The sequence below is a fragment of the Panthera onca genome, chromosome B3 (genome assembly GCF_046562875.1).
Source record: "Panthera onca isolate mPanOnc1 chromosome B3, mPanOnc1 haplotype 2, whole genome shotgun sequence".
NCBI lineage: Eukaryota > Metazoa > Chordata > Mammalia > Carnivora > Felidae > Panthera > Panthera onca.
Window position 1 is genome coordinate 28046174 of NC_138344.1, and position 23031 is coordinate 28069204.

The 23031-nt window shown below is 38.5% G+C and overlaps 1 protein-coding gene and 1 pseudogene across 2 annotated transcripts in view; one reads left to right on the forward strand and one right to left on the reverse strand.

Moving 5' to 3' along the window:
* Nucleotides 1–21934, forward strand: part of NIPA1 (NIPA magnesium transporter 1) — an 84683-nt gene extending 62749 nt beyond the window's left edge. For both annotated transcript variants that reach the window (XM_060617921.3, XM_060617922.3), the window contains exons 4-5: nt 16044–16204; nt 19034–21934. In XM_060617921.3, coding sequence (XP_060473904.1) covers nt 16044–16204; nt 19034–19545 — 673 coding nt within the window. In that variant the 3' untranslated portion in view covers nt 19546–21934. The remainder of the gene's footprint in view (nt 1–16043; nt 16205–19033) is intronic.
* LOC144616569 (protein CRIPTO3-like) lies at nt 474–3872 on the reverse strand (annotated as a pseudogene).
* Nucleotides 21935–23031: the final 1097 nt, after the last annotated feature.

The following is a 23031-nucleotide window of genomic DNA, read 5'->3' on the forward strand; positions in this document are numbered from 1 at the left end:
TGCATATATTGTGAACATTTTCTTTTTTACAACAGTTAAAATACTTGTATGGAGAAAACAGTTTATTATTTTTAAATGTTTATTTTTGAGAGAGAAAGAGAGACAGAACGTGGGTGGGGAGGGGCAGAGAGAAAGGGTGACACAGAATCTGAAGCAGGCTCCGGGCTCTGAGCTGTCAGCACAGAACCTGACATGTGGTTCGAACTCACAAGCCCTGAGATCATGACCTGAGCCGAAGTTGGATGCCTAGCTGACTGAACTACCCAGGTGCCCCATGTTGGGGAAATTTAGGTGGAATTTTTTTCCAAGGAGACTTCAATCTCTTTACAATGCATTGAGAAAAAAGGGCTGCCCTTGTCTTCTCTAGCATTTACAGAGGCTTCCTTTCCTTTTAAAGATGAGGTCTTTTTTACATTCTTTTTTTTTAATTAAAAAAATGTTCATTTTTGAGAGACAGAGAGAGAGACAGAGCATGAACAAGGAAGGGACAGAGAGAGAGGGAGACACAGAATCTGAAGCAGGCTCCGGGCTCTGAGCTGTCCAGCAAAGAGCCTGATGCAGGTCTCAAACCCATGAACTATGAGATGATGACCTGAGCTGAAGTTGCATGCTCAGTCGACTGAGCCACCCAGACGCCCCTAAAGATGAGGTCTTTATTGATTTTGATCAACTCTACTCCAAGCTTTAGCCTCAGTTCCACATTAGGAGTAGTCTTTAATAATATGAAGATAGACTTCAATTGTTTAAAGGGAAATAATAAGAAACACTTGGAACTTGGCCACAATGTAAATATGGCTGGCTTTTTTTAAACAAGTTTTTTGGAGAGGAGAGGGCAGAGGAAAGTAGTAGGGACTTTAAGAAAATGTTAGGGACCACACAGCAAAGGAAACAGTCAGCAAAACTAAAAGGCAACTGAAAGAATGGGAGAAGATATTTGCAAATGACATATCAGATAAAGGGTTAGTAGCCAAAATCTATAAAGAACTTATCAAGCTCAACACCCAAAAAACAAATAACCCAGTGAAGAAATGGGCAAAAGACATGAATAGACACTCCTCCAAAGAAGACATCCAGATGGCCAACCAACACATGAAAAAATGTTCAACATCACTCCTCATCAGGGAAATACAAATCAAAACCACAATGAGATACCACCTTACACCTGTCAGAATGGCTAACATTAACAACTCAGGCAACAACAGATGTTGGCAAGGATGCAGAGAAAGAGGATCTTTTGCATTGTTGGTGGGAATGCAAGCTGGTGTAGCCACTCTGAAAAACAGAATGGAGGTTCCTCAAAAAATTAAAAATAGAACTACCCTATGACCCAGCAATTGCACTACAGGGCATTTATCCAAGGGATACAGGTGTGCTGTTTCAAAGGGACACATGCACCTCCATGTTTATAGCAGCACTACCAACAATAGTGAAAGTATGAAAGCCCAAATGTCCATTGATGGATGAATGGATAAAGAAGATGTGGTATATGTATACAATGGAGTATTAGTAATCAAAAAGAATGAAATCTTGCCATTTGCAACTATGTGGATGGAACTGGAGGGTATTATGCTAAGTGAAATTAGAGAAAGACAAAAATCATGACTTCATTCATATGAGGACTTTAAGAGACAAAACAGATGAACATAAGGGAAGGGAAACAAAAATAATATAAAAACAGGGAGGGGGACAAAACAGAAGAGACTCATAAATATGGAGAACAAACTGAGGGTTGTGAGAGGGGGGTGGGCTAAATGGGTAAGGGGCATTAAGGAATCTACTCCTGAAATCATTGTTCCAGTATATGCTAACTAATTTGGATGTAAATTAAAATCAAAAAAACAATAAATAAATTATCACATACTTAAAAAAAGAAAAGAAGAAAATGTTAGGAACCATGATGAAAATCTGTCCACTATTTCAAGGCAAATGGTCACCTTCCAGTTAGGACATTAGAGTGACAGTCTTTACAGGTTACAGAATTTGCATAGCAAATATTGCATATGCAAGTGTCCATTAACAGTATCTTGTATAGCAAGGCAGATGCCAGCTAGCAAAAAATGGTGCCTGAACACAGTGTTAATTCTGGAGTCCTGGAAACCAGGAAGTGCTCATCCATCACATGGCCATCACACCTTTGGTAGAAATGTTGGAGGAAAGCAGTGAAACCTGGCAGTGCCAGCATTTATACATGGACCATCTCTTGGGCAGCCAGGTGCCGTGGGGCACCAGACTCACAGTTCTCTTAGTGTGAATCATGCTCACAGTTCCAGCCATAGAAGGAGGGGGGCAGGCACAGAAGGACCCCAGCATGCAGGTTCACCCATTCAGACAGCAGGTTTCGTTTAGCTCTTTACAGTTCTGGATTCCTAGGGACGGCACCAACTGCAAGTGATGACTAATTGCAGGCTCCTCCCAGGACTGAATGCTGTCATCTCCTGAGGCCAGGTCTCCCTGAGAGGGATGTGCAAGTTCACATGGGTGGTGCAACCTAGTGGTAGTGAATTCCAGTTCAAACGCTTTGGAAATGGCCATGATCAAAATCTGAAGAGCAAACATTCTTAAAATGTCTATACTACTCTTGAGGAGGGCACCTTTTGGGATGAGCACTGGGTGTTGTATGGAAACCAATTTGACAATAAATTTCATATATTGAAAAAAAAATGTCTATACTACTCTAAACAATCTACACGATCCCCATCAAAATACTACCAGCATTTTTCACAGAGCTGGAGCACACAATCCTAAAATTTGTATGGAACCACAGAAGACCCCAAACAGGCAAAGCAATCCTGAAAAACAAAACCAAAGCTGGAGGCATCACAATTCCAGACTTCAAGCTGCATTACAAAGCTGTAGTCATCAAGACAGCATGGTACTGGCACAAAAACAGACACATCGATCAGAAGAAAAGAATAGAAAACCCAAAATGGACCCACAACTACATGGTCAACTGTTCAACAAAGCAGGAAGGAATATCCAATGGAAAAAAGACAGTCTCTTCAACAAATGGTGTTGGGAAAACTGGACAGCAATATGCAGAAGAATGAACCTGGACCACTTTCTTACACCATACACAAATATAAATTCAAAATGGATGAAAGACCTAAATGTGAGACAAGAAGCCATCAAATTCCTAGAGGAGAACACAGGCAGCATCCTCTTTGACCTCGGCCAGAGCAACTTCTTACTAGACACATTACCAGAGGCCAGGGAAACAAAAGCAAAAATGAATTATTGGGACTTCATTAAGATAACAAGCTTCTATATAGTGAAGGAAACAATCAACAAAACTAGAAGGCAGCCTACCGAATGGGAGAAGATATTTGCAAATGACAGATCTGATAAAGGGTTAGTATACAAAATCTATAAAAAACTTAGCAAACTCAACACCCCAAAAAGAAACAACTCAGTTAAGAAATGGGCAAAAGACATGAATAGACACTTTTCCAAAGTAGACATCGAGATGGCTAACAGACACATGAAAAGATGCTCCACATCACTCATCACCTGGGAAATACAAATCAAAACAACAATGAGATACCACCTCATACCTGAAAGAATCACTAAAATTAACAACACAAGAAACAACAGGTGTTGGCTAGGATATGAAAAAAGGAGAATACTTTTGCATTGTTGGTTGGAATGCAAACGGGTGAAGCCACTCTGGAGAACTGTATGGAGGTTCCTCAGAAAGGTAAATAAGAACTACTCTATGATCCCACAATTGCACTGTTAGGTGCATACCCAGAGTATACAAAAATACAGATTTGAAGGGGTACGTGCACCCCGATATTTATAACAGCATTATCAACCATAGCCAAACTATGGAGAGAGCCCAAATGTCCTTTGACTGATGAATGGATAAAGAAGAAGTGGTGTTTATGTATATATGTGCATATACACACACACACACATACATGCTCACACATACGATTTTGTATTACTTAGCCATCAAAAAGAATGAAATCTTTACATGTGCAATGATGTGGATGGAGCTAGAGTGTATTTTGCTAGGGGAAATAAGTCAGCCAAAGAAAGACAAATATATGATTTCACTCGTGTAATTGAAGAAATACAATAGATGAGCATATGGGAGGGGCAAAAATAGGGAACAAACAATGTTTTATTTTTATTTCTTAAAAATAGAAAACAAACTGAGTGTTGATGTAGGGATTTGGGTGGGAGATGAGCTAGATGGGAGATGGGTATTAAAAATGGCACTTGTGATGAGTACTGGGTGTTGTAAGTGATGAATCACAGTGTTACTACTGAAATCAGTATTGCACTTTATGTTAACTAACTGGAATTTAAAAATTGAAAAAAATTAATATGCCAACAAATTGGACAAACTAAAAGAAATGGTTAAATTCCTGGAAACACATAAACTACCAAAACTGAAACAGGAAGAAATAGAAAACTTGAATAGACTACTAACCAGCAAAGAAATTGAATCAGTAACCAGAAAACTCCCAACAAACAGAACTCCAGGGCCTGATGGCTTCACAGGAGAATTCTACCAAACATTTAAAGAGTTAATACCTATTCTTCTCAAACTATTTCAAAACATAGAAATGGAAGAAAAACTTCCACACTCATTCTATGAGTCCAACATTACCCTGATACCAAAACCAGATAAAGATTCCACTAAAAAAGATAACTATAGGCTAGTATTCCTAATGAACAGGTTTGTAAAATTTCTGCATAAAATACTAGCAAACCAAATCCAACCATACATTAAAAGAATCGCTGAACATGATTAAGTGGGATTTATGACTAGGCTACACGTTTGGTTCAATATTTGCAAATCAATCAATGTGATACACCTCATTAATAAAAGAAAGAATAAGAACTGTATGATCCTCTCAATAGATGCAGAAAAAGCATTTGACAAAGTACAACATCCATTTATGAGAAAAACCTTCAATAAAGTAGGTGTAGAGGGAATGTACCTCAGCATAATAAGGGCCATCTATGAAAAACCAACAGCTAATATCATTTTCAATGGAGAAAAACTGAGAGGTTTCCTTTATTGCGTGGAACAAGACAGGGATGTCCGCTCTCACCACTGTTATTTAATATAGTACTGGAAGTCCGAGCCACAGCCATCAGTCAACAAAAACAAATAAAAGGCATCCAAATCAGCAAGGAAGAAGTCAAACTTGCACTATTTGAAGATGACATGGTACTGTATATAGAAAACTTGAAGCACCATCAAAAAGTTGCTAGAACCAATACACAAATTCAGTAAGGTTGCAGAATAAAAAATCAACATGCAGAAATCTCATGTGTTTCTGTGCAACTATAATGAAACAGCAGAAAAAGCAATTAAGGAATCATTCCCGTTTACAATTGTACCAAAAACCATAAGATACCTACAAATAAATCTAACCAAAGAGGTGAAAGACATGTTCTCTGAAAACTGTGAAACACTGATGAACGAAATTGAAGGTGACACAAAGAAATGGAAAACATTCCATGCTCATGCACTAGAAGAATAGTGTTAAAATGTCTATACTACTTAAAGCAATCTACACATTCAGTGCAATCCCCATCAAAATACCACCAGCATTTTTCACAGATCTAGAACAGACAATCCTGAAATTTGTATGGAACCACAAGAGATCCTGAATAGCCAAAGAAATCTTGAAAAAGAAAAAGCAAAGCTGGAGACATCACAATTCCAGACTTCACATTACAATACGAAGCTTGTAGTAACCAAAATAGTATGTTACTGGCACAAAAACAGACACATAGATCAATAGAACAGAATAGAATACCCAGAATAGAGAACCCAGGACCCATAACTAGTCAACTAATTGTTGTCAATTAGTCTTTGACAAAGCAGGAAATCTTTGGCAAAACAGGAAAGAATAGCCAGTGGGGAAAAGACAGTCTCTTAATGAAATAGTGTTGGGAAAACTGGACATCATGATGCAAAAGAATGAAACTCGACCACTTTCTTATTCCATACACAAATAAATTCAAAATGGAATTCTGAATAAAGACCTAAATGTGAAACATGAAACCATAAAAATACTAGAAGAAAACACAGGCAGTAACCTGTTTGCCATCAACAGTAGCAGTTTCTTCCTAGATATGTCTCCTGAGGCAAGGGAAACAAAACCAAAAGTAAACTATTGGGACTTCATTAAAATAAAATGCTTCTGCACAGTGAAGGAAACAATCCACAAATCTGAAAGGCAACCTATGGGATCAAAGAAGATATCTACAAATTATATATCTGATAAAGGGTTAGAATCCAAAATATATAAACAACTTATAAAACTCAACACCCAAAAAACAAATAACCCAGTTAAGAAATAGGCAGATGACATGAATAGACATTTTTTTAAAGAAGATATACAGCTGGCCAGCCAACTAGTGAAAAAGATGTTCAACATCATTCATCATCAGGGAAATACAAATCAAAACTACAATGAGACCTCACACCTGTCAGAAGGCTAAAATTAACAACACAAGAAATAACACATATGGCGAAGTTGTGAAGAAAAAGGAACACTTGTGCCCTATTGGTGGGGATGCAAACTGGTGCAACCACTATGGAAAATAGTATGGAGGTTCCTCAGAAAGTTGAAAATAGAACTACCCTATATTCCAGCAATTGCTCTACTAGGTATTTACCCAAAGGATACAAAGGGATGCATGCACCCCAATGTTTATAACAAGATTATCTACAATAGCCAAATTATGGAAACAGCCCATGTGTCTATTGACTGATCAATGGATGAAGAAGATGTGGTATATATGTATACAATGGTATATGTACCACTTAGCCGTAAAAAGAATGAAATCTTGCCATTTGCAAGATGTGGATGGAGCAGCCACATCTTATTATGCCAAGCAAAATAAGTAAATCAGAGAAAGTCAAATACCATATGACTTTCACTCATATATGGAACTTAAGAAAAAAAACAAATGAGGGGCGCCTGGGTGGCTCAGTCAGCTGAGCATCCAACTTCGGCTCAGGTCATGATCTCATAGCTCGTGAGTTTGAGCCCTGCGTAGGGCTCTGTGCTGACAGCTCAGAGCCTGGAGCCTGCTTTGGATTCTGTGTCTCCCTCTCTCTCTGCCCCTAACCCACTCACATTCTGTCTCTGCCTCTCTCAAAAATAAATAAACATTAAAAAAAAGAAAACAAATGAGCAACAGGGGGGAAAAGAGAGAGAGAGGCAAACCAAGAAAAAGGCTTTTAACTGTAGAGAACAAACATGGTTACCAGAGGGGAGGTGGGTAGGGGGATGTATTAAATAGGTGATGGGGATTAAGGAGTGCACTTGTTGTGATGAGCAAGTGGTGTTGTATGGAAGTGTGGAATCAGTACACTGTACACATGAAACTAATATTACACTGTATGTTAACTAACTGGATTTTAACTTAAAAAAAAGAAAAAATAGACTGGTGGGTATGAGAGGTGGGATGTGGGGGAAATGGGATGCGTTGGTCAAAGTATACTAACTTCTAGTTAGAAAATGAAAAATTCTGGGATTCAGTGTACAGCATGGTCATTATAGTTAATACTGTATTATATACTTGAATGTTACTAAGAGAAGAGTTCTTAGATGCTCTCACACATACAGATAAAAAAAAGTGGAAATTATGTGACATGATGGAGGTATTAGCTAACACTGGTGGCAATCATTTTGCAATGTATAAGTGTATTGAATCAACACATTGTATGTTGTAAACTTACATACTGTTGTCAATTGTATATAAATAAAGCTGGAAAAGAAAAAGTGAAAAGTCAACTGACAGAATATTAGAAAAGTTTTGAAGTTATATATCTAATAGGGAACTCGTATTTAGACTACATAACAAGTCATTGATAAAAAGACAAATAACTCAAATTAAAAATGGGCAGAAGATCTGAGTGTACCTTTCTCCAAAGATCTAGAAATGGCTCATAAACCTATTAAGTAATACACATCATTAGCCAACAGGGAAATGCAGATCAACCATAATGAGATATTACCTCTGCTAGGATGGCTATATTCATAAAGAAGGATATTAACAAGTGTTGGCTAGAACTTGTAGTAAATGGAAACCTTTTACAATGCTGGTGGGAATGCAAACTGTTGCAGCTACTTAGGAAAATTGCCTGGCAATTCCTCAAACAGTTAAACATAGAGTTACCATATGATCTAGCAAATCACAGCTAAGTAAATTCCCAAGAGAAATGAAAATATATGTCTATAGAAATATTTGTATGCAAATGCCCATAGTAGAATTATTCATTACAGACAAAAAGTGGAACCAACTCAAATGTCCATCAAGTGAGAAAGGATATATAATAGGGGTGCCTGGGTGGCTCAGTTGGTTAAGCATCCAACTTCACCTCAGGTCATGATCTCGCTGTCTGTGAGCTTGAGCCCCACATCAGGCTCTGTGCTGACAGGTTGGAGTCTGCACCCTGCTTCGGATTTTGTATCTCCCTGTCTGCCCCTCCCCTGCTCACGTGCGCTCTTTATCTCTCAAAAATAAGTAAACATTCAAAAAAATTTAAAGGATATATAATAGATGGTGTGTTCATACAATGGGATATTATTATAAAATACATGAATTGCTTATATACATTATAACATAGATAAACCTTGAAAGCTTTATTCTAGGTGAAATAAGCCATTTATACATTGTGTGATCTCATGTATATGAAATGTCCTGAATTGGGAAATATATATAAACAAAAAGTAGATTTGTGGTTGCTTAGGGATGTATGCATGAGGGAGCATGGCGAGTTATGGCTAAGGAGTCCTAAAGAGTTGCTTTTGGCATACTAAAGTTTGTTCTAAAATTGATTGTGGTGATCGATGTGTAATTCTATTCCATACACTTTACATATACACTTTAAATGGGTGAATTTTGTATTATGTTAATTGTATCTCAGTAAAACTGTGAAAAAGAAAGAAAATAGAAAAACTGTCTATTCAATTTAAACTAATATAGACTTTCAGAAGGCATAATGGCAGTGGATATCCAGAGTCATCCAAGTGTTTGATCTTTAAGCGAGAGTCCAGCTTTGAGGAACAGAATCTTAGAAAATGATTAGGGGGAAATATTTGATATATGTATATGTACCAATATAAATGTCAAATGATATTGAATATTCAAAGACAATTTCAGTTTTATAACATACTTAAATGGTTTTATAAATGAAAGAGAACCACATTTATTGTGCTTCATGTTCCATAAACTGTCCTAAGTATTTTCACAAGTAAATTTCCTAGAGTAGCAGTGGATGAGGGGGAACAAACAGCATGATGGAGCCCATTGTGAGTTCAAGGAAAAATATGTGGATATGGATAGAACTGAGGAGAATGTTAGAAAGTAAATAAGTGTTTGACAGCATGGAGAGATTTTGTCGTTTTTAAATTTTTAAATTGCCTTTTATGTTGTAACATTGTTTATAATAAAATTGGGGCAAATAATTTGGTACTCATCAGTATGACACAAGATACTGTTAGAAGAGGAAAGACAAATCATTTGAAAAAGTTAACCTTCATTTTTTTTAGCAACCTCCTAATAACATATCCACTAAGTGTTTATTAATGCTGTCATTTGAAAAATGTTTGTAGCTACCACTGTCTTAGAAATGCAGCATCAATTTCTTCCGACATTTGTTTTAGAAAATACTATTTGAGGGGCGCCTGGGTGGCGCAGTCGGTTAAGCGTCCGACTTCATCCAGGTCACGATCTCGCGGTCTGTGAGTTCGAGCCCCGCGTCAGGCTCTGAGCTGATGGCTCGGAGCCTGGAGCCTGTTTCCGATTCTGTGTCTCCCTCTCTCTCTGCCCCTCCCCCGTTCATGCTCTGTCTCTCTCTGTCCCAAAAATAAATAAAAAACGTTGAAAAAAAAAATTTAAAAAAAAAAAAGAAAATACTATTTGAATCATATAGATACAAAGATTCATTTCTTGCCCCAAGTAAATAAGTAAGTAGGGGCTCCTGGGTGGCTTAGTAGGTTAAGCGTCTGACTGGATTTCAGCTCAAGTCATGATCTTGCAGTATCATGAGTTCAAGCCCCACATCAGGCCCTGTGCTGGCAGCATGGAGCCTGCTTGAGATTCTCTGTCTCCCTCTCTTTCTGCTCCTCTCCCACTTGTGCTATCTCTGTCTCTCTCAAACTTAAAAAAATTTTTTTCAGTAGGTAAGTAAAAAGAGAACATACTCTGAAAAGGTTGTTGTTTATATCACTAATATATTTACATGCACTCTCAAGTAAAAAAAAAGTCTGACTTTTATTTACTTTGCCAAATAAACTTGTCATAAGTTGCTCTCTTAAAAAGTTAATTTGATTTTATTTTAATAATATAGATAGGTAGATTATAGTAAATATAATAAATAATAAAATATCTAGTCAATCTAGTAAATCCCTGAGTTTTCCTAAACTCAGACTCCTAATTCCACAGCATTTTTATGTGTGTGTAAGTGATTCTTCCCATGGTATATGTTTCCTTCTCATAACCTAAATTTTCTCTGAATGGCCACCCTCATGGGAACATGAGCACTCTCCTGCTCTCTGAACACTTAAAGAAATTTTTTTTTTATTGTGGCAGAATAGACATAAAATTTACCATCTTGCCCATTTTTATTTTTTTATTTTTTATTAAAAAAAAATTTTAATGTTTATTGTGAGAGAGACAGACAGAGTGTGAGTGGGGGAGGGGCAGAGAGAGAGGGAGACACATAATCTGAAGCAGGCTCCAGGCTCTGAGCTGTCAGCACAGAGCCCAATGCGGGGCTCAAACTCACAAACCATGAGATCATGACCTGAGCTGAAGTCAGACACTTACCCGACTGAGCCACCCAGGTGCCCCAATATAGACAACATTTTGTCTATCCTTTCATCCATCAGTGGACACTTGGTTGCTTCCATGTTTTAGCTATTGTGAATAGCACATTTTGTTTGTTTCCTATTGCTATATGTTTATTGAGATAATTTATTGACTCTTGGCATTAAGTTTCTTTCTTCCTCTTTCTGTTGCCTTTTCTTTATCACACTGTTCCCCACTTCACCTTCCCACCCCCACCCTCACCAGTGCAGACACTGCTTCTCTGTGTTGTGGCCCTGATGCCAACATGTAACTTGTAGCTACATCTCAGACCAGCTCTCCAGGTAGCTATGCCATCAGTTTCACTGAACATTTAACCATTTAACTTAGAGGGTGGCAGACGTTTTCTCTCAAGGGCTAGATGGCAAATACCTTATGCTTTGTGGGCCGTATGGGCTCTGTTGCAACTGCTCAACTCTAGTGTTGTACTGGAAGGTAGCCATGGACCAGACAAAACACGTGGACATGACTGTGGTACAGTAAGACATTAATTACAAAAGTAGATAGTCTGGGTTGGGCCTATGGGACAGTTTGTTGATTCGTGATTGCCTTTCATCTAATCTCAGCTCAGAAGCCAATAGGCTCTAATGATTGCAGCCCAGGAAAAGCAATAAGAGAAAGGTTTTGAATTGAATAGTTGGTGATTTCGTGCTGGGGAGGCCTGTTAGGTAGATACTCCGCCTCCATCGCAGCCACCATGGGGTTGTTCATTCCTAGCCACAGAGGGGAGGGCAAGGACTAATTCTTAATGAGGAATAGACTCAGAGGTAATTAGTTGCCCAAATCCTTTCTTCGTGTGTCCTTAAATGAGACAGTACTATACTATGTTTCTAACTTCTCTAAACTTGATGTTTTAACATCTGCCCTACATGCATGTGCTAAACACACCTAGTTCTGAACAATCCAATAATAAGCCCAAGTCACCTTGCCTTGGCCTTCTCCCCCATTTATCACCCCTTAGGTGGGGGAGGCATTCTTTTCAAATGTAAACCAACTAATCCAGAGCCTAATCTCCCCAGGGCCAGGTATGAGACAACTAGGGAGAGCCCCTATGCCCCAGAGTCTTGAAATTAATCACATTAGCCAATTCTAAACCTGGGCTTACCCTTCCTCCCCATTCCTTCTCACAGAAACCACGATAGGTTCTTCCTTTCCCCCATCTCATGACCAACCCTTGTGGTTCCCTGTGTGGCTCCGCATAGTGTATTGTATAGTGGTTGCTATGACCCCTCATCTTGGAAACTGAGTAATAAACTATTTTGCAGTACTATTTAATTTGTACTCTGGTATTTTACAGTGGACTAAGAGATGAGTTGGCCTTGTGGTTCAGGCTCATAGCTGCCTCTCTGCTTTCATGCATGGCAGCCACTTTCCACTGTGGCATAGCCTGCTTATCATTCCAGGCTCATCTCTTGCCCTGAGAGCTTCCCAGTCCTCTGGTTTCCACTTCTGTGTGCAGCTATGAGGAGCCCCTCAATTTAACACCCAGTTGTGTATTCTAACATCATTTGTTGGTTCTTTTAGTGATGTTATTTATTTCTCCAAGTACATTGCCAAGGTTTCCTTGAGGGCCAGGCTGTGTAGGGGTAAAGACACAAGTGGTATATGGAAAAAGTTGGAGCTTTGGCTTTATGTGTATGTCATCACCATGATTTCACCTCTTGTTAGCTTTCTGTGGCCTTGGGTTCAGTGCTAATCCTTTCTGAGGCTCAGCTTTTTTATCTGTAAACAAGGATTAAAAAGGAAATAATCCAGTATATCTGGGTCTGGTGTGCCTTCCTCATGGATATTCATGTTCTCTGAGCGCATTTGGCATAGACAACAACAAAGTGACAATTACTAGTCCCATGATAACTAAAAGTCTTGGTTTTCCAATTCAAAGTGTATACTGATGTTATACAGAGAAATAAGAAATATATTATCCAACAAAACCCATGAAATATCTAGGAATAAACCTAATCAAAGAGGTGAAAAACCCATACACTGAAAACTATAGAAAGTTTATGAAAGAAATTGAAGAAGACACAAGAAAATGGAAAAATATTCCAATGCTCATGGGTTGGAAGAACAAATATTCTTAAAATGTCGATACTGGGGCGCCTGGGTGGCTCAGTCGGTTGGGCGTCCAACTTCGGCTCAGGTCATGATCTCGCAGTCCGTGGGTTCGAGCCCCGCGTCGGGCTCTGTGCTGACAGCTCAGAGCCTGGAGCCTGTTTCGGATTCTGTGTCTCCCTCTCTCTCTCTGACCCTCCCCCGTTCATGCTCTGTCTCTCTCTGTCTCAAAAATAAACGTTAAAAAAAATTTTTTTTAATAAATAAATAAATAAAAATAAAATAAAATAAAATAAAAAATAAAATGTCGATACTACCCAAGGCAATCTGCATATTCAGTGAATTCGTATCAAAGTAATACCAGCATTCTTCACAGAGCTAGAACAAATGATCCTAAACTTTGTATGGAACCAGAAAAGGCCCCGAATAGCCAAAGCAATCTTGAAAAAGAAAACCAAAGCTGGAGGCATCACAATTCCAGACTTCAAGATGTACTACAAAGCTGTAATCATCAAGACAGTATCGTACTGGCACAAGAACAGACACTCAGATCAATGGAACAGAATAGAGATCCCAGAAATGGACCCACAAACGTGTGGCCAACTAATCTTTGACAAAGCAGGAAAGAGTATCCAATGGAAAAAAAGACAGTCTCTTCAGCAAATGGTGTTGGGAAAACTGGACAGCAACATGCAGAAGAATGAATCTGGACTACTTTCTTACACCATCCACAAAAATAAAATCAAAATGGATGAAAGACCTAAGCTTAAGACAGGAAGCCATCAAAATCCTTGAGGAGAAAGCAGGCAAAAACCTCTTTGATCTTGGCCACAGCAACTTCTTACTCAACACGTCTCCAGAGGCAAGGTAAACAAAAGCAAAAATGAACTACTATTGGTACCTAATCAAGATATAAAGCTTCTGCACAGCGAAGGAAACAATCAGCAAAACTAAAAGGCAACCGACTGAATGTGAGAAGATATTTGCAAATGACATATCAAATAAAGGGCTAGTATCCAAAATCTATTAAAAAAACTGATCAAACTCAACACCCAAAAACCATAATCCAGTGAAAAAAAGGGCAAAAGACTGAATAGACACTTTTTAAAAAATATTTATTTATATTTGAGAGAGACAGAGTGTGAGTGGGGGAGGGGCAGAGAGAGAGGGAGACCCAGAATCTGAAGCAGGCTCCAGGCCCTGAGCTGTTAGTGCAGAGCCCGATGCGGGGCTCCAACTCACGAACCTCAAGATCGTGACCTGAGCCGAAGTCCAACACTCAACTGACTGAACCACCCAGGTGCCCCTGTGAATAGACACTTTTCTAAAGATAGTCATCTATAGCCAGATGGCTAACAGACATGAAAAAAATGGTCAACATCAGAGAAATACAAATCCAATCCACAATGAGATACCACCTCAAACCTGTCAGAATGGCTAAAATTAACAACTCGGGCAACAACAAATGCTGGCGAGGATGCAGAGAAACAGGAATGCTTTTGCATTGCTGGTGGGAATGCAAACTGGTGCAGCCACTCTGGAAAACAGTATGGAGGTTCCTCAAAAAATTAAAAATAGAACTAGCCTACGACCCAGCAATTGCACTACTAGGTATTTATCCAAGGGATGCAGGTACGCGGTTTCAAAGGGGCACATGCATCCCAATGTTTATAGCAGCACTATCAACAATAGCCAAAGTATGGAAAGAGTTCAAATGTCCATCAACCGGTGAATAAAGAAGATTTGGTGTGTGTGTATATATATACACAATGGAGTATTACTCAGCAACCAAAAAGAATGAAATCCTGCCATTTGCAGCAACGTGGATGAAACTAGAGGGTAATGTGCTAAGCGAAATTAGAGAAAGGCAAATATCATAGGACTTCACTCCTGTGGAATTTAAGATACAAAACAGATTAACATAAGGGAAGGGAAGCAAAAATAGTATAAAAACAGGGAGGGAGACAAAACATAAGAGACTCTTAAATATGGAGAAATATAGGGATGGGATAAATGGGCAACCGGCATTAAGGAGGACACTTATTGGGATGAGCACTGGGTGTTATATGTAGGGGATGAATCACTGGATTCTACTCCTGAAATCATTATTGTACTATATGCTAACTAACTTGGATGTAAATTAAAAAAAAAAAAAAAAAAAAAAAGGAAACATATTACCAACCTTAAGATTATAGAGATTTTGGGGTGCCTGGCTGGATCAGTCAGTAGGTAGAGCATGCGACTCTTGATCTCTGGGTCATGAGTTCAGACCCCATGTTGGACGTGGAGCCTATTTAATTAAAAAAACAAAACAAAAACTTTTTTAAAAAATTGTAGATGTTTTAAGATTTTTTTTTGCATTAAAAAATAATGTGACCACATTTTAAATATTTGAGGTATTATAGAAGAGAAAAATACCCAATCACCCATACTCCTACCATAATGTAATTACTATTAGCATTTTGGTTTTTTTCTTGTTTGTGCATTTTCTTAATTTATTTTAACTGACGTGTTTTGATCATGAATGCCTTATAATTATTTTAACAGTTTTCATATCCTACTTTCCCACTTAACATAGTTTCTTTGATTGTTTGCTTTTCAAAATAAGGAAACAGGGCACCTGGGTGGCTCAGTCAGTTAGGCATCCGACTCTTGGTTTTGGTTCAGGTCATGATCTTGCAGTTTGTGCGATTGAGTCCCACATCAGGCTCTGCACTGTCAGCGAGGATTCTCTCTCCCTTTCTCTCTGCCCCTTTACCACTTGTACACGTACTCTCTCTCTCTCTCAAAATAAATAAATAAACAAAAATAAAGAAGTAAGGAAAGAATATTTTTATTTAACCATAAAACCTCATTTTATGAATGATGACTTATTTTTCTATTCTGATCTATTTCATATCTACTGAAATAATGTATAGCAGTATGAGTTAAGAGTCATTATGTATTGACTGCATGGTATTGGTATGAAAATCCTTTGTGTTTAATAATTTCAATAAATTCCTAATCTTTTCTACTCTTAAAAACTAAGTTAAAAATGAATATGGCTATCAAGAAAATACGGCTTTTCTAAAATAACTACAGTTAGTAGAAACAGGTCAGATAGTATTAAATTTTAACGATTTCTCTCTCTCTTTTTTTAAACAAAGGTCCATTTTAGCTTCTTATCTTCTAAAGGAAAAGCTCAACATCTTGGGCAAGTTGGGATGTCTGCTAAGCTGTGCAGGTTCTGTTGTACTGATTATCCACTCCCCGAAATCTGAGAGTGTGACCACTCAGGCTGAGCTGGAAGAGAAGCTGACTAACCCAGGTAACTCCTTTCTAGCAAAGGTGCCAGAGAGCTTGTCTGTCTCCAGTGTGATCCAGGCCTGGGCTTGGGTTGGCCTACCTATGGTCTGTTTTCACAGACCCTGTGTTTGACTTTGCACATGAGTGGCCATTGCTGTGCCCTACACTTTATAGCATCCCCTGCTCTCCTGCTGCCCCAGGAGTGGGAGGAGGTCTGGTGGTTCTGGACCTTGCATCCCTGCTCCCTGGAGTTCGTACTGCTTCTGCTTTCTTCCGGACCTCTGGGATCTTGCACATGGGTGCCTTTATCACCTGGCCCCCTCAACGCGGCCTCATCCCCTCAGGCCTCAATCCCATGAGCACCCACCTCCCACTTACCATGGCCTTCCCATTCCCCTACCTCCTATGACCACCCCCCACACGCCTCCTCCTGTCACCTCTTGCCACCTCCCAGTACTCCCACCCTACCTCCTTTCCTGCATTCCTACTGTCTCTTCTCTTTTGTGTCAGTCCTCCTGGGATCTGCTCTGGACCATGTTCCCCTCAGGACCACTGTTGTGCCCAAGCCTCTACACTTCCCTGTAATGTGAAACTGAGAGCTGAGACCCAATTTGATTTATCTTTGGATTTCCCATAGAGATCTCTGTATAGTTTTTCTACATGTTTTTGACATGACAAATGCTATAAAAAACAACAGTCTACATAATTGTACTGGCCTAAAGTATAGATTCTTCTAAATTACTCCCAGCAGACCATCTTATATTGCTTACGAACAATTTTAGACACGTGCCAGCACAAAACTGCATCCACACCAATATCCCAAATACAGACATCTCTAAGCCACAAATACCTCACCACTCTTTTATAGCTTTTAATTGGCAGTGAATGACATTGCAGTGGAAATATCTGTAAAATTTCAAAAGGGATTCATAATGAAATTAACCAAGACTGTATTTTCCTGTAATTTTTTTATCCCTAAACATTTAGCATTGTTATATTTACTTCCTCCTGTAAAAGCCAAAATATTTCCAAAACTGTGAGAAATGAAAGTACAAAAACATGAAAAAAATCAGAAAAATGGATATGAATATCCTGAAGAATTTCCTTTATGTAATTTTCAGAAAAATATATCCAAAGGCTTTTTACTTTCTGATAAATGTGGATGATACCAGTATATTCAGGTCTTAACTTTTACAAAAAACATATCTAATTTGAATACTGCCATAATAATTTGGTATGAAAATATGATGGTAGCAAAAAGATTTTTCTTTTTTTTAAATTGTAGTTTATTTATTTATTTTGAGAGAGAAAGAGCCACGTGCTCAAGCAGGGAGGGGCAGAGAGAGGGGGAGAGAGAGAATCCCAGGCAGGCTCTGCACTGTCAGCACAGATCCCGATGTAGTGCTCAATCTCACTACTGTGAGATGATGACCTGTGCTGAAATCAACTGTTGGACACTTAGCTGACTGAGCCACCCAGGTGCCCCTAAAAGATTTTTCTTTTTAACATGAATAACATGTTTTAACCTGGAATATAAAATGATGTTATTCTAGCCACTTATAAATTTTTTTTAATGTTTATTTTATTTTTGAGAGACAGAATGCAAGTAGGGGAGGAACAGAGAGAGGGAGACACAGAGTCTGAAGCAGGCTCCAGGCTCTGAGCTGTCAGCACAGAACCTGACGTGGGGCTTGAACCCACGGACCGCGAGATCATGACCTGAACTGAAATCAGACGCTTAACTGACTGAGCCACCCAGGTGCCCCTATTCTAGCCACTTATAAATTAAAGAGGTTTCTAAGTTTTTTTTTAATGTTTATTTATTTTGAGAGAGAGAGCTCACGTGCTTATATGCTCAGGACAAAGAGAATCTCAAGCAAGCTCCATGCTGCCAGTGCAGAGCCCAATGTGAAGCTTGATCTCACGAATTGTGAGATTATGACCTGAGCTGAAATTAAGAGCTGAATGGTTAACCAACTGGGTCACCTAGGCACCCCAAGAGGCTTCTAAGTTTTTAAATTTTTTTTCTAAAGGTTAAAAAAACATTATGAATTTTTTTGTCAAAGAATTGCCTCAGAAGAAATTTTAAGGTCATCTTCCTGAATCTTCCCTCAGAACAGGGCTCCGTAGTTCTTTTTTCTTCTTACGTTTGAGGAAGAGCCACAGCCTGCCTAGTGCATGTCCAGGCTGTTCCTAGCCCTGTCAGGCCCAGCTTCTAACACCTCCTTTATAATCTCAGATTGAATTAGAAATTACAACCTCCTTTTGTACACATAACTTCAAAGCAAATAAAGCCTTAATTGTAATATGAAGGAGAAATAGCAGGATAGTACTTTATAATAAAATAGAATGCTCAGGTACAACTATAGAAGACATACCAGTAGACCCCATGCCTTGTGGAGTTGCTGAGAGCCTGGGAGCTGTAAATAAAGACTCATGTGGAGTGTCGTGCTATTAACTCAAACATTCAGGGGATATTGTTGTCAGCAATGGGATGAAGTTCTTAATGAAGTTCTGAAAAATTCAGTGCATATTAAATATATGCAAAAATTATTTTGTTTTATATATAACTGGGTTCTAGGCTCTGATAATTATAAGCACATTTGTCACTTACAAGTCCAAGGAGACCCTCAGAAGTTGTGAGAAGAATGAGATTTTTGTGTGGTACTGTCTCCACATCTCAGGGCCCCTGGCCTTGGCCCACTATATGTAGCCCTTAAATCACTGCAACAGCCACAACTACCCCACATGTTCCTGAAGAACCCTCCCACTCTGGCCACACACACAGGACCACATTCTGCCTAGGGTTTGTTGAATTGACTCCAAAGTAAGAAAATTGTCTGTTTTCCAGTGTTTGTGGGCTATTTGTGTATCGTGCTCCTTATGCTGCTACTGCTCATCTTTTGGATTGCACCAGCCCATGGGCCTACCAACATCATGGTCTACATCAGTATCTGCTCTTTGCTGGGGAGTTTCACCGTGCCTTCCACCAAGGGCATCGGGCTGGCAGCCCAAGACATCTTCCACAACAACCCATCCAGTCAACGGGCACTCTGCCTGTGCCTGGTGCTCCTCGCCGTGCTTGGTTGCAGCATCATTGTCCAGTTCAGGTACATCAACAAGGCACTTGAGTGCTTCGACTCCTCTGTGTTCGGGGCCATCTATTACGTCGTATTCACCACCCTCGTCCTGTTAGCCTCGGCCATCCTCTTTCGGGAATGGAGCAACGTGGGCCTGGTGGACTTCTTGGGTATGGCCTGTGGGTTCACTACTGTCTCTGTTGGGATTGTCCTTATACAGGTGTTCAAAGAGTTCAATTTCAACCTTGGGGAGATGAACAAATCTAATATGAAAACAGACTAGGATGCAACAGGGGGGTGGGTGGCTCAAGGAATAGGAAATGGATGTGGTTTCTGGTCCTAATTCGATGTGAAGTAGAAGAGACCCTAATCACTGGTATTAAAGTTGCTTGCATATTAATGGGTGGTCTGGTGGACAGTAGGGAGCATCGCTCAGCATCCAAGTAGGGGCCCAGCCCTCTGCAGTCTAAAGTTGCTAAATGGTTGTCTGGGCATCATCTCTCTCTGATGAGAGGAATCTCATGTTCATTGCCATTAACCTGGAAGCTTTCATGAATACTATTTCCTTTAACAATATTTTAACATTATTTAATAGAAAATAAAGTTGGGCTCTTTCCGGTTAGTCTTTGCAGGGGAGCAGATATTGTTACTTAGAAGATTACTTTGGAAATGGGGGAAATTGTTGTCTTATAGTCTGACTATACAGTAAATGTGTCTATAGTTGTGTTATTTTGCATTAAGCATGTATAAAATTCAGGTACCTCATCCAAATAAGAAGTATATACATTTAATTGTTTTTAATCCGCTAATGAGCTGACTCTCCCACCTCCTACTCCAAGACATTTTAATTGAACATAGAGAGAGAATGAGTGGACATGATGCAGAGTTCCATTTATAGGATGACTTTCAATAGCTCAAATCAATTTCAGTGCCTTTATCACTTGAACTCTTCACTTAATTTGACTATTACTATGTGTATGTTCTCTTAGAATAACTCTTTGATTATACTTTAATATTTCACTATTCAAAATATAAATGTATAGAGCAGTTAGAAATAACAGTATATTCATTTGTTGGAAGAAAGTCACAGTGAAAGACACATAAGAGCAAATTGACCTTTTTAGCATGTATTTATTGTCCAATTAAAGACAGTTGACTTAAGTAGCATAAGGTATTTTATTTGTATTTAATCTATGTAACTGGGACCCAGTATCAAATATATCCACATTCTCTTTCAGTGACCATTGTGGCCATTCCAAAGAAATAAATTATTCAACTTGATAATAAGGTTGTTAGATGAGAGAGTAACTGTTCAATAGCACATATGTCAGGTTCCCTATAATACAGGAACAGGTTAAAAGACACAGTCAAGCTCAGGCAAGTTTCTGAAAATTGGAACATACAAAGTAAGTTTTCAAAAGAATTTCTTCTAAAATGAAAACAATTAATTTAGCCATCTCCCTGTTGTTTGAGATGGCAGAGCACCCTACAATTCCTCACCCAACCTCTCATTAATCTTCTGAAATGCAAAATAGCCACTAAATATGCCAGTATTTGGATCAAAGAGATCATTTGTCTGTTTATAGTAACCTCCTATGTATAGTAAGTGGGAGCAAAGCACAAAGTGATGCAAATTATTTCATCAAGATATCATGTACTTCATATGCAATGTTTTATCTAAATAGGGAACTGTGCCAAGTTGGAAAATGGGATTGGGTAAGGCAGAATTAGCGAACTAGAATATCACATTTAATAATACCCAATTAAAGTTACTCACTAAGGAAAAAAATATTTTTTCAGGCAAAAAGAACATTTCTAAAGACCAAAGAAATTGTTCCCTAAAGTGTGGGGAGGCTAAATAAAAGGCTAAATAAAAGAGGCTAAATAAAATGAGGATAGTTTAACATACAGTGAAGAACACCTTTATGAATTAAAAGTAGATGTGATGGCATGAGTTGTCAGTGATTAGTGAACTAAGAGCAGCAACAAAATTGTTTAAAAAATTTTTAATCTTACATTAACTGACAGTTAATAAATACTCAAAAAGTCCCTCACTTTTTTTTATCAGCTCCTAAAGATTTGGGTTTTTTTATTATCAGGTATTTTTAGGAATGCAAGCCTTAATTTATTGAACTGAACTTTCTGAAAATATCATGTAGCAGTGTCAGTATAATAGTTTCCTACATAAGGAGTTTGAGACATTAAAAGAATACATGTGGTGAACAAAAGTATACTGAGAAAGTTCATGTGTCTTAAGGAAATTATCTTGTTTATTTTGTTACAGCTTACAGTTGAAGCTTAGTTTAAATTCATCTATTAGTGTTCCTCATTATATTTTAGTTCACGGTTACACCATGGATACTCAGCAGTGGTATTTTCTGGATGATCATCCCTGTTTTGTTTTGTTTTGTTTTGTTTTGTTTATAGCAAAACAAAATCTGAAAGTAGTAATAGCTGATCTCCTCTTAAGGATGACTTGTTCTGGAACAGTTGGACTCTCCCAGGTTTAGCAGATTATTTTGGTGGGATGAACAGCTTTCCTTCCAGTGGGACAAAGTTCTTAGGATTGTATTTCAAGTGTGTGACTCTAGCCTCAAATGGACATGACCAGTCTAAAGAGCCCAATTTTCAAGTTTGACATAGAGCATATAACTTCTGATTTAATTATATATATATATATATATATATATATATATATATATATATATATATATATATTATTTTATAAATTCATGTTTTCATAATTCATTTGGAATTGCAAAGAAAAAAAAGGCCTCAAAGTGAGAGTTTGGGAGGAGCTAGAATGGGAATGGGTCTCATTGGTCTCTCCAAAAGTAAATACATATGAAACATTTTCATGATTATACTATTCCTTGGGCTTTATCTCTGATAAACTAAGAAGAAATTTACCTACCGCCTACTTGTTTTCAAGCCTCTCTAAAATCTTATGTTTCTGATCACAATTTGCAAATTTACTCTGGATACTTAAATAAGCCGTTTCTCTCCTCTGCTACTTGGACAATGCTTTGTTTTTTCATCTGAATCTTTGCATTTGAAAAGATTGCTTTCTGTTTTGCTAATTGATCAAGTGTAGGGCCTATTAAGGATTCTGAGACCACCCTGGGCATTTTGTTCTTCTAGAGGACTATTCCATCTCTGTAGAGAAGGTCCTTGAGAGGAAGGGTAGTCTGCTTCTTGCCACACAAGGAATAAGAACTGCTCATAACTCGTTCTTCAGTCAGATGTCACTATAGTATTTTCACATTAGAATGTTAGTGAAATACACTTTGCTGCTCTTGGTTCAGCAATAAGAAATATTCTTTCAATTCCTACTTTTCAAGCCAGTTTGTTATACTCAGTATTAACTCCAGAAGTTCATTCCAGCTGTAGTAGGTTGGTCTTTGTTCTTTTTCTTTGGGTTTCATGTCTGTCAGAACACTATTAACGTGTACAGTCACCCCTCATCTTCCTTCTTCCTTGACAGCTTCACTCTTTGTAAATACTGTGCTCACTTCTAGAAGCTAGTTCCTAGACATTTGTAAAGCACTGATATGCAGTGTCTTCCAGGTGTAGACAAGCACTTTGGTCCATGGAGACCAAAGGTATTGATGGCTGCCTAGTTCTTATTGGGAGATGGTACCTCTCTTTTCCAAGCTGCTCAACTAATCTAGAATAGAGGAGAAAGTGCTCCAATTGTCTACAGAGCCATGGCCATTGCTCTTTTTTGATGCCTACTTGATCCTGACTTAGACCTCTTATGACCGAGTAG